Source organism: Pyrus communis, chromosome 15 (assembly GCF_041283825.1).
Source record: "Pyrus communis isolate YQ-2024b chromosome 15, ASM4128382v1, whole genome shotgun sequence".
NCBI lineage: Eukaryota > Viridiplantae > Streptophyta > Magnoliopsida > Rosales > Rosaceae > Pyrus > Pyrus communis.
The window spans coordinates 41,599,378-41,612,932 of NC_142579.1; the positions used below are offsets into that span (position 1 = coordinate 41,599,378).

At 36.7% G+C, this 13,555-nt stretch overlaps 1 protein-coding gene across 1 annotated transcript; it reads right to left on the reverse strand.

Moving 5' to 3' along the window:
• Positions 1-11,136: 11,136 nt before the first annotated feature.
• LOC137729629 (strychnine-10-hydroxylase-like) lies at positions 11,137-13,211 on the reverse strand. Its single transcript, XM_068468621.2, has 2 exons — positions 12,212-13,211; positions 11,137-11,825 (listed from the first exon to the last, which is right to left on the reverse strand). The coding sequence occupies exons 1-2, from the start codon at positions 13,181-13,183 to the stop codon at positions 11,202-11,204; spliced, it is 1,596 nt and encodes a 531-aa protein (XP_068324722.1). The 5' UTR covers positions 13,184-13,211; the 3' UTR covers positions 11,137-11,201.
• Positions 13,212-13,555: the final 344 nt, after the last annotated feature.

Genomic DNA, 13,555 nt, shown 5'->3' on the forward strand with positions numbered 1-13,555 from the left:
TTCCACCAAATTCACCCAATCACCTAATCCGGACCCTTGAAATTTGATCCAACAACTAAAGTTGTTATAACTTTTAAAGAGGCCCCTGTTTGTAGCAGTTTGATCAAATTTCAAGGGCCCGGATATATTGATTGGGTGGAAGGGATCCGGAGATGATCCTATTCCGTGTGGGTTTGGCAAGAGATAAAGTTGAATTTTTATGATGTGGGTTTTCTAGATTATAGTGCGGTTTTCGTCCATGTTATATTTGTCTTTTTGAGCTTGAGTCTTTATTTCATGTCTCATGATGGTGTTTGTACAACTTATCGTAATGCAATTGATGACTTCGTTGGTAGTTTTGAGTGCAGAGTCATTCTTGTAATCATCATTAGTTGGTTCTTTTGCAGTTCCTTTTTTAAGTTGGCGTTGCTTGTATGTAAATAGTGTTCCTTTACTAGTTTTGTCGGCAATTTTGTACACAGAGTCTCTCATGAAGCGAGTTATGATGTGATTGAAATTCTAGTTGTTGAGATTGAAGTACTTTTGGCTTTGGAGTGCTGGATGTGTTATCATGCTAGTCAAATCCAAAGATCTGCCGATATGGTGGCTATTAGATTGGCCAAGTTGGCCTTTTTTTTTGTTTTGGAATCCATTTTGTTTGGGAATCATTAGGATTTCCAAGATACTCTATTTGAAGTTTATAGTAATGATAATAAAACTGTTATTATTTTGCCTGAAAAATATAATTTTCTCCGTAGTTTTGGTACCACATGAGGCATTGTTAGTCCCACTCACACACACCATCATTAGCTAGATACTCCAACGTTATCAACACCTTTGTTTCAATTTCCATTGGGTCACCTTGAAAGGAATCCGGATCCTCTTTGTGATGATCTTGGAGATTCGTGAATTGTGTCTGGTCATCGTACATCGCCCGATCAAAAATCATTTTAAATATTTTTACTTAAAATTAAATACAAACAGTATCTGACAAAAACTAACCACACGATGTACGATGAATGAATATGATTTACGAATCTCCAAGATCCTTACCAAAAGGATCTGAAGAAGATCCTATTGGCTTTGAAAGAACCCCTCAAGTAAGGAAATAGGTCATTTCCATATTTCTTCTACCAAAGCCACCAGATCAAGTGATCCGGGCCCTTTAAATTTGATCTAACAGCTATGATCATAAATCATTTTAAACATTTTTTTTTAAATTAAACACAAACATTACCTACAAAAACTGGCCGCATGATGTACGATGAACGGAAACAATTCAAGAATCCCCAGGATCCTCACCAACAGGATCCGGAGAGGATCCTGTTGGCCCTGAAAGAACCCCTCAAATAAGGAAAGAGATCCTCTCCGGATCTTTTCCACCAAGGCCACCGGATCAATGATCCAGGCTTAACGGCTAAAGTTATTGTAACTTTTAAAGGGAGCCTCTATTTTTAGCCGTTGGATCAAATTTCAAGGGTCAAAATTACTTGCTCCGGTGATCTTGGTGGGAGAGATCCAAAGATAATCTTTTTCCCTTAAATAATTAACAAATAAACATCCATATTCAACGTTGTCTAACAATATAATTTGGTATTTTTATTACTATTAACTCATTAGTAAAAACCAATAACAAAAAAAATTCATTAGTACTTAAGGAGCATTAAGCTAATTAGTGAAAAGTGTGATATTTCTTGGAAGACTATACGTGGCTTTATCTTTACTAGCATTTATGTACGCGCTCACACACATGCAGAAGATATTTTTTGAATCACGGACTATACGTAATTTATATGTTTTAAATATATTTATATACGTAAATTGACAAAAGAAAAGTCAAATATTTGAAGTAAATGAATTATCTTAGACCATGCTAGAAAAAACTCCTCATAAACTAATCAAAGCAGCTGAATCCACATTAATGAAAATGGTTTTTCAATTTCCATCTACATTTTATTGAATTTACATTAAGATTAGAAAAAAAAATATTTAATAAACAACCACATTATTATGCACGTGTGAGAGATTTTTTTTTTTTATTATTCTTAAATTTTATAACAGGCACTATGCACATCTTAAGTGTTTAAAAATAGAGAAATAGTATTTAATAAACAACCGCGTGCAAAAGACATTTTTGAATCACAGTGCGTTACGCGCGACTTATAAGATGTTTTGAACACAATATTCATGATTTTTCTTATTTTTTATTATATTTTTCTTTCCCTTTCACGTGGGCATCATCAACTTTCACTCATACTTTTATTTTTTATTTTTATTCTTTTCTCTCTTCCCACTTAGTGTAGATAACATCGTTTGTAAAAAAAAAAAAAATCATTTGATAACTAATTGAATCACATTATTATGCGTGTGTGAGAGCTTTTTTTTATGACTGGTACTACGCACCTCGTAAGTGTTTAAAAATAGAGAAATAATACTTAATAAACAACCACATGCAAAAGACCTTTTTGAATCACAGCGTATTAGGCGCGACTTATAAAATGTTTTGAACACAATATGCATGATTTTTGCTTTTTTTTATTATAATTTTCTTTCCCTTTCACGTGGGCATCAACAACTTTCACTCATACTTTCATTTTTTTTTTTTTTTTTATTCTTTTCTCTCTTCCCACTTAGTGTAGATAACATCGTTTATTAAAAAAAAATCATTTGATAACTAATTGAATCACATTATTATGCGCGTGTGAGAGAATTTTTTTTATAATTAGCGCTACGCACCTCTTAAGTGTTTAAAAATAGAGAAATAATATTTAATAAACAACCATGTGCAAAAGATATTTTTGAATTACAGCGTGTTACGCGCGACTTATAAGATGTTTTGAACACAATATTCATGATTTTTCTTATTTTTTATTATATTTTTCTTTTCCTTTCACGTAGGCAACATCAACTTTCACTTTCATTTTTTTATTCATTCATTTCTCTCTTCCCACTTATAGTTATATTATATTTTATTTGATATATTATATTAGGTTGGTTTTGGATTTTTTGGTTAAGGGGCAATTTTGTCCTAATATTTTTGTTGAAGCGGTGACACCAAATTCCCGCTGTTCACTTCCCTTCTTGCAATTCAATAATATTTTCTCATTTGCGAACAATATAATATAAGAAATGTTAAGGATATTCTCGTAAAAGTGTGACTTTGTGTGAACATTCTAACCCCTCATTTTTTGCACAATGTTCTATAATATTCGAACAGAAAATAAAATTAAATTATGAAGGGATAGATTTATATAAAATTTAATTTTACAAAAATCTCCTTAACATTTTTTATATAATATTGCGGCATTTTAATAGAGTTCCGTTTTCGTTGATGGATGTGATCCAATGTATGCTACCTGGACTACACACCCTGCGTCAACAAATTTTAGTGTAACTTACTTTGTCTATGTGTTTGCTTTCGTGTGCAGGTTAAAAAGGCGTAGACGTAGCGTAATTGCAAAATAAGATGTAGACGTGGTAGCAGCACTTTTGTGGCGGAAGACTTCGAGTATGCCCTCTAGGTACTCGAAGCAACACATCTCCTGGTGATGTATAGTCTCAAGTGTTGCAGGGGTTTTGCAGCAGGTGGAGCTATGAGATTCACAGGTGATGAGATGGTCCTGAAGAATGAGAAGTGTGAGGAATGTTTGTCTGGCTCGACGGGTGTTGCTGGAAATAGGTGCACTGACCAGTTTCCAAGTTGCAGACAATGAAGAGGAGGAAAACCTGCTGGAAGAGACGAGGATGTGTCGAGATCCTGTCTGAAGCTAAATGTTTTTTTTGGCTTGCAGCAGCTGCACATGCATTGGCAGTGACTGAATCGGAACAGGACCAACGAGGTTGATTCAGAGTGTGCATGCTGGTACGTAAGGCCAATGGACTTTGGTACAATTTGGCCAATGTGGAGATTGTTGGATAGTGGCCAAATTAGGCTGGAAACAAAACAATATTGATGAGGGAACATCATGATGAGGATTATGTTTCCTTGTTTTGTGGCTTTTTTGTTCCTTATTTTGTGGCTTAATTTGCTCCTTGTTTTGTGGCTTTTTCAAAGCCATAATTATTTGGCTTTCGGGTGGAAGAAAGGAGGAGAAGAAAAGGGGTTGTTTTTTATTTAAATGCCTTGCCAAAGGAGAAGGAACAGATGAAGTGAGGAAAAGCATCCAAAGAGATGGTGAGAGCATTTGGCTCTACCATGGGCACGGGTGAGAGAAATCAAGAGAGCTAGAGTGAAAGATCTCTTGTGAAAGAACTCTTGGGGTAGAGTGAGGCTCTTGGGAAAAATTATGTAAGTGGGTGTACAAGGGATATGGGATTGGGTTATGTCGATTTAACTCATGTGTAACTTGTACTGTTTTTCTCATAGTGAAGAGCAATATCTCTCCGAGGACGTAGGCAGGTTTTTGCCGAACCTCGTAAATTTCTCGGTGTCTTTATTTCTCGTATTTTAAACTATTCAACTGTGGGTTTGTATGTTGGTGAAGATAATCAGCCAAGGCACAACACAAAGGAGCGAGTCACTGAGGAATGACGATTCGATCGAAAGAAAAAACACAAAACCTAATTGAGAAATGATTAAGTGTAGTCGCACTAGGTGAAACCAATTTGATTTTGACCACTTATCTAACAACGCTTGTATACAACTAATAAATTGCCTAAATTAAAAACTTACATTGGTGAAATATAAAACCCAAGGGCAAAGTATTCCCTGCAGTTAATTCAAACGACATTGACAAAAAATTCCCAAAAAATCAATACTCTTACAGCCACTTTTATCATATTTTATAAACATACAACTTATCAAACAAAAAGAAGGGTTAAGAAAAATACCCACTAATCTCATGAATCTGCTCCAGAATGATTTCTCCAAGCACCCAAGTAGCAGCAAACGCCTTCATACCACGCGCTTCATGGCTCGAAGTAGCAACCCTCAAACCCTTTTCAATTCAACATAAATTACAGCAACAAAAACCTACAAAAAAACTGTATAAGGCAATTAATAAAAGGAGAAATTAGGTTCTAATAATTCCTTTTGCTATTCCATTGATTAAAATTCTATTCATTTTAAATTTTTGATCAAGGTCCTTAGGTATTAATAAAATCATTAATTATTTCAATAAAAAAATATTTTTTTATTTCTAAATATATTCATTTAATGTTAAAAATGTTACAATTAGTATATTTACATTTATGATTAAAATTTTTATCATATATTTTTAGTTTTAGTTTGTACCCATTTTGAATTTGTAATTCTTTTTTAATTTGTACCAATTTTCTTTTCAGTTTTAATTTGTACCCATATATTAATTTCTTTTTGTGCTCATATTTTTTAAAGTTTATTTGTATTTGTACCCATATATTTTTTTTATTTGTACTTTTTATTTTTGCTAAATGTACCCATGCTAATTATATGTACCCATTCATGTAAAACTTTTTAATCTTAAAATGTACTCATTCTTAAATATACCAATTTGTTATATGTAAAATGTACAATTTTTTATATAAAAGCTATTCAATTTTTTTAAAATCCATTTTTAAACTTATATGGGTACATTCTTTTTACTTTGATTTTAAAATGTATCCATGTCAAGTTTAATCAAAGAAATTTACTAATGTTATTAAGCCTCATATCCTTCTTTTTCTTTTTTTTTTTTTTCTTTTTTTTTTGTGATTTTGAAGAATGTACCCATGTTTTGATACAATTAATTTTCTGGTTAATTTTGATGAATGTACCCATGTTTTTATACACACACTGTCACATCCCGGCCCGGGGCGGATCACTTCCCGGGCCCGCTCCACCACCATAGCACGATATTGTCCGCTTTGGGCCCCGACCACACCCTCACGGTTTTGTTTTTGGGAACTCACACGAGAACTTCCCGATGGGTCACCCATCCTAGGAATGTTCTCGTGCACTACTCGCTTAACTTCAGAGTTTCCATGGAACCCGAAGCCAGTGAGCTCCCAAAAGGCCTCGTGCTAGGTAAGGATGGGAATATAAAACAAAAAATAATTTTCAAAAAGAAAATTCGAACTTGATAACAGTCTACCTTAAGAAACCCCATTACCGAGTAACAGCAGCAACAACATTGAGACATAATTTATTGAATATATATGGTGGACAAATTTAACAACTCTAGTCCTGTTAACAAAACTTCAACCAATACAACATAAATCAAATCAATATATACCTATATATCCCCATTCCCAATTGTACCCTCGTTGCAACGACCCAAAATTTCTAATTCGAAAGCCAAACACACAGGTAGGCCACAATAAAATAATGGTTAATTACAATTCTAACTAACTACACTAAAAAAAATAATCATTTTGTTTAATTTATGGATGCATCTAACATTGTAGTTAGACTGCCTACGTACCCTAAACAAAGGGATCAAGCTATTCGTAGTTCACCATACACTTCTAGAACAACATGCTAAAATTTAATTCCGATCCAACGGTCGGATCTCCACTAATCACGAAATCAAGTGGCGATCAACGTTTTATTTTACAAACTTACAAATCCAATTCGGGAAGATATGTACGTTGGATTCTTGATCCGTAAGCTCCTAAGGTCCTCAAATATTACGTACGATAAGGTCTCAAAGTTTGGTGACGATCCAACGGTTGGATCGTCGATTCATAAATTGATCAAGTAAGGTATCGTAGTGAATTTAGGTTCAAACGATCAACCTACTCCATACGAATATCAAAACTGAAATCAAGGCATCTAATTTAGCCTAAAAATAGCATCGATGACCCTCTGGCGACGCGCCGGCATGGGTGGCGGTTGGCTGCCCCGACTCGTCGGAAAATTTCAACTATTTCCACAAATTCTCAAATTTTATAGAATTGAAGATCTCAAATAGTAGAACAAACTTTATACCTATGTCCAAGTCCAATTTGGCCGGAAAAGGCTCCAAATTGACTCAAACCGGAAACCCTTGATTTGGTTAGTTGTCAATTTGTCACCAAAACGAACTTCGTCACCTCATCAAAGGCTTGGGCCTTGCTCCTGGGGTTGAGATGAGTCTTTTGGTGGTGGTCATCAACGGTGAAGCTCGTTGGAGCCACCAAAAAAAGATTAAAGTCGCCGGAAAAGTCGTGGGCTTTGTGGCTTCGAACTAGAAAAATGGGAAAGAAATTGGGAAATCTAACACCAAGAGATGTAGGGCTCATCAAGGGCTTTCCATGGACACCAAGATCACCCAAAATGGAGTTCGTATAAAGGGGATATGAGTGGGTCAAGTTGGCGGGTCGGGTGGAGAAACCGAGTTGGCTGGTTCTCTCATTCTCCCTTCCCTCATTTCCTTCATTTCCTTTCTCCCTCACTGGCCGGTGCCATTCCTTCTTTTTCTACTTTCTCTTCTCTCCTTCTCATCCCAGCCGTCCACGTGTCATCACAGATAATGGCTTCAGAGATCTGGAGCCATCCAGATCAAGCCAAAATTACAAAAATGTCCCTAACTTTAAACATTAATAACTCTTTCGTTATAACTTCGTTTCATGAACGGTTTTCGCCTATGAGCTCGTGAGATCGAGCTTGATCCAAATATACCAAGAAATATGATAAAATATATAACGATAAAATACGCCCTCGTATAATTAAGTTTAGTCAACAGGGAACATTTTCGTCATTTCACTTCCTGAAAAAAAAAATTTCCAGATAATCATATATTTTAAAATTTTTAGGATATTACATTCGACCCCCATTAAAATAAATCTCATCCTCGAGATTTCAATAACAGGATAAGGATAAGGTATTTAAAACCAATCTGCAATACCGTTAATATTGAACGAAATCAAAATCTTATTCTATGATTTCATTCATATCCTCATGTGAACCAAACGAACCATATTAATCATATAGCCATAATCATCACTAGTCAAACAATGACCCCTATTAAAATAAATCTCGTTCTCGAGATTTCCAACCATTAAATAACGAAAAGGGATTTAGAAGTAATCCCACTGTTCCATTTATAGTGAATAAAATCATAACCTCAGTCTATAAATATTTCAACTAAATAATCATCTATACTCAGATTTCCTACCACCCTCATTGGTAGAATGATATCATAAATTCTAGCCATACACATTGGTGAAATAAAACATCAAGCCACAATCCTTATGGCCTAAATAAATACTAGATTATCAAACCACATCTCCCATTGGTTAGATAAATACTAGCATCATAATCACAATCATTGGTAAACTACTTACCATCATTGGTTATACACAGCCGTTACCACAATTCTTCCTCAAAATTTCTAGCCATAATCACTAGCGATATCAAACATCAGAAAATTTTTCCATTTTCATCCTCGGCAAAACAAATATCATAAATTCCAACCCTCATTGGCCAAATAAATATTAGAATTTCAAGCTACATTTACTATTGGTAAAACCACTTACCATTATTGTCATTTTCATCCGTGTCAAAATAGATATCTTAAGTTCAAGCCATAACGATCATCAGCCAAATAAATACCAAAATACCAAGCCATAATCATCAGTGACTAGGCAAAAATCACAATTTCAAGCCAAACCATTTAAATTGGCAAATCAAATATAAGAAATTCCAGCAAAACCAATGGAATTTCAAATCACAATCACTGGTAAAATCACTTACCATTATTGGCTATACACAACCGTCACCATAATTCCTTTTAGAACTCGGGTGCCAACATAATCCAACCTGATGACGGGTCCCACGCCCGATTACCCTCACTTCAATCTGACCATAACAACACGAAGTAGGGTAACGAGGGAGTCCATTTAATCCTACACCCCCAGAACCAAGTACCTTCCCCATGGGATATGATACAAATCTGGCCATATAACACCCTCTGAAGGTTTAGGGGGTCGAAACCCAAGGGAACCGCATAGTCCCTTTCACTTTTAGGTCATCAAAATCATCCAGGGAACCTGCATTCACAATCCCCAGGAACCTGCACTAACAACCATACATGTGAGTCATTCAAAATACATATATGTATCTCACATATCCATATAAATTATGAAATATTACAGCCACAATGCAATTCATAATTTCCATTCACAAAACTCCATAATCGCCATGGAAATTGCACCCTGCCACATACGTGAGTGGTCCACCATATATATATATATATCACCTGGATGCCTCTTATTTCCCACCAATTATGAAAAGAAATGAAGATCTCAAAGAGTAGAGCAAACTTTATACCTGTGGCCAAGTCCAATTTGGCCAGAAAATGCTCCAAATTGACTCAAACCCGATGGAAACCCTTGATTTAGGTAGTTGTCGATTTGTCACCACAAAGAATTTTGTCACCTCAACAAAGGCTTGGGCCTTGCTCCTGGGGTTGAGAGGAGTCTTTTGGTGGTGGTCATCGATGGTGAAGCTCGCCGGAGCCACCACAAAAAGATTGAAGCCACCGGAAAAGTCGTGGGTTTATGGCTTTGAACTGGAATTATGGGAAAGAAATTGGGAAATCTAACACCATAGAGATGTAGGGCTCGTTAAGGGCTTTCCATGGACACCAAGATCACCCAAAACGGAGTTCGTATGGAGGAGATATGAACGGGTCAGGTGGAGAAACCAGGTTGGCCGATTCTCTCCTTCTCCCTTCCCTCCTTTCCCTTATTTCCTTTCTCCCTCATTGGTCGGTGACATTCCTCATTTTTCTCCTTTCTCTTCTCTCATTCTCATCCCAACCATCCATGTGTCATCACAGATAATGGCTTCAGAGATCTGGAGCCATCCAGATCAAGCCAAAATTACAAAAATATCCCTAACTTTAAACGTTAATAACTCTTTCGTTATAACTCCTTTCACAAACGGTTTTTACCTACAAGCTCGTGAGATCGTGCTCAATCCAAATATGCCAAGAAATATGATAAAATGTATGAGGATAAAATACGTCCTCGTATAATTATGTCTAGTCAACAAGGAACAAAAAATAAAAACTCTCATCAATAGAAAATCAAAAGGAAAACTTGAAATTATATACCTGAAGCACAAATGGTTTGCAAACGCGTAGACTGAGATGAGTGCCAGACTTGCTTCAAGGCGCCTAAGGACTTGTGCCTTCATTTCCTCTGTGAGCTAGGGTGTACTACCAGGGGATTTGGTGAATCCTTGAATAGTCGTCCCTTTGCTAACCAAAAAGAAGCCACTGATGCGGATAAAAAAAACGATAGGGTGGAAGGTTCCCATGAGAGATTTGGCAAGTTGCGTAGAGATGGAGATGGAAAAGGAGAAGACAGCACGTCCCAAATTGAAAAAAATGTGAAAGAGAGAGAGAGAGAGAGAGAGATAGAGAGAGAGAGAGCGAGAAACAAACCTGATTCGCTTGCTGATGACAGACGCGAGGTCGGGAAGGACAAAACGGACTTTTTCCTGTAGCAAAGTGTAAACAGTACGGGAACCAAAGCAGAAACCAAGGGCATTTCCGCCCCTTTAACGGTTGGTGAATAGTGCTCGCTCTCACATTATGAACAGTGCTAATTTGTTGAGCTTTAAGTACATATAAATTTTGTACCGAAGTTTTAAGAATTGTTTAGTTTCGATAACCAAATAATTCGGAATTAAGTTGGGCTCAAATTTTTCAGATGGAATTCGGTTTTCTTGGATTTCTTTTTTGCCTTACAAATAATGCTAGAAATATCACATTTTGATATCACATTGATATGCAAAGTGATGTAAGCAGTAAACATATCATTGCTATGCAAATTTTGCACTTCAGAGCAGTTTAGACCCAAGTTAATGTAATGAAAATCTCTCAGTTTTTCAATCAATAATAAGAAAAACCTAATCAAAATTAGCTTTTTGATAATAATCGCAGATGGACTATTTTAATTTGTCCTGTTTGTGTACTGGCAAATGGGTGGGTTCTTTACAAATAATTTGAAAAACAAAAAAATCCAGAGGCAACAGACCCAAAAGATAGCCCAATTGAAAATATAAATAGAGGCTTTTTTGGGATACTTTTTTATTGCTAAATCCATTCTCAAACACTCATTATTGCTAGGTTTTGTATCTTACATTGGCAGTTGATTTATTGATTTTACGATTACAAAGATGGAGACATAATTATACATAACTAATAACGACGAAAATCTCTTATTCATATCGCACACATAATATTTTATTCATATCGCACACATAATATTCTATTCATATCGCACACATAATATTCTATTCATATCGCACACATAATATTCTATATTTTCTTCTTTTATCCATAGAGTTCAGAAGATAAGCGAGGTTTGATGAGAACATTGAGTGGAGCTGCCTTAAGGTTGGTCATTCCAAAACTCTCTGTCATATCAATTGGTGCACTGGACGGGTTTGAGATTTCAAACGCATGCAGAAAACTAGCCAATGTAAATTGCACCAGTTGAAGACCAAATACCAAACCAGGGCATGATCTTCTACCACTTGAAAAAGGAATAAACTGAAAATGGTGACCCTTCAGATCAACATCCTTGTGTGTGGTAAGAAATCTCTCTGGCTTGAACTCGAATGGCTCAGGCCAATTTTTTGGGTCAGTTTGGATCTTCCAGAAGTTTGGGATGAACCGGGTGCCCTTTGGAATATGGTAGCCAGCAATGGTGCAATCTTCAGTGAATATACGCGGCCCTGATAATGGTCCTCCTGGGTACAAACGTAACGTCTCCTTTACAATAGCTTGAATGTAGACCAAGTTGCTTATATCTTCCTCACTCACAACTCTTTGTTTGCCTATTTTGGTGTCCAGTTCGTTTAGAGCTTTTTTCATAACGTGAGGGTTGTTCAGCAATAACGATATTGCCCACGTCATTGCCACCATGGTGGTATCGCTACCTCCTGCAATAATAGTCTGCCCAAGGAATATTTGCTTGATTAACATTTATATATTCTTTAGGTGTTAAAGAGATTCTCTTTTTAAATGTAAATCAAAGAATGTAATGGTTGATAGTTGAATTTCATTCTTAAAGATTTAAAGAAAGAATCTAATTATCAACCGCCACATCATATAGTCTACAGATATAGTCTAACAAGATAATCTCTCTACCATCATCCATTGATGAGCAGACAAATATATGGCATGAGTCATATATAAAATTGGAAATCATATGTTTTAAAAAAAAAAAAAAAAAAAAAAAATCTTGTCTAATGTTTTCATTTTCTTTTTATAGACCATGCAATTAGCTTGTAAGTATTGTGGCTTTGGTGCTGCAAAATTAATGAATTATATATACGTACCAAGCTTGTGGCTTTGGTGATCGTATCAGCATCAAAACTGCCAAGGTCTGCACCATTAAGCACAGAAAGCAACGCATCTATGAAGTCCTGTTCTCCTTTTGCATCTCCTTTTGCTCTCCGCTGCTTATGCTCTTCAACCCACTCTGCAATAATGGCGTGCAATTCCGTTGCACTTTTCTTCATTGCCTTCTCATGTCCACCCCAATCCAACCACCGCAGATAAGGAACCGCATCACCCAACAAAAACATGCCCAGATAATCAAAGAACTCCCTCAATGCAGTCTGAACCCTACGCGCTTCTTTCTTCTCATCCCCAGCGGCAGCCACCGAATACCGCTTTCCGGCCACAATTGTAAGAATAACGTTCAGCATCATGTCCGCAAACCATTGCTTTAGCTCTACAACCACTCCATCTTTCGAGCCCTCCTTTTTCTTTGTACTCCAAAGTTCGTGCAATTCTTTTAAGAAAGTAGCCACTTCCGACACTCGAACGTGCTTGAGCAGCTCAACCTTCCGGACTGAGAGCAACTCCAAGGTAACGATCTTGCGAATTTCTCGCCAATATGGTCCAGGTGGTCCGAACCCAAACATGGCATAGTTGTAGCTAACGTGATCTACAACCACCATCTTTGGGCGAGAGAGTATGCTCAAGTCGTTGGTTGTGTAGCATTCTTTTGCGATCTCACTGCTGCTTATCACCAGCGACGGTTGGACGCCAAGGCGGACAGTGAAAATGGGTCCGTACTTGTCCGCCATGGCTCCCAAAATTATGTGAGGAGGTGTGGAGCCTCCGAACAAATGAAGGTGACCAAATATAGGCCATCCACCCTTGGCTTCTGGTGGTGATAACTTGCCCTCGTGATTGGCAGCTCTCCATCTTCGAGATAAGTAATAGAACACGATGATTACTGTGAACAGACCAGCAGTGATAGAGTTTGTATAAGGGAGAGAATCCATTTTTGCAACTATCATTAGAAAGCCAGAGGCAAAATGATTTTTACTGAACTGGGTAAAGGCTTAAGTTGATTTATCGCCTTGTCATGCACACACGTATATATAGGAGTAAGTAGACCTGTAAACGGGTCAGGTTTATTGGGTATGGATCGGGTTCAACCCAATCTGTTAATTTAACGGATCATCCGAACCCAACCTGTTAAGTTAACGGATCATCCGAACTCAACCCGTTAAGCTAACGGATCATCTATTTCACCAGTTAATTTTTTTTTTTTTTCCTTCTTTTTTTCTTTCGTTGTTTCTCTCGTCTCTCTTTCCACATGCTGAATTGAGTATCAAGGAATATCACAACCACCAATTTCTTCCACTATTCCATTCCCATCAACCTTC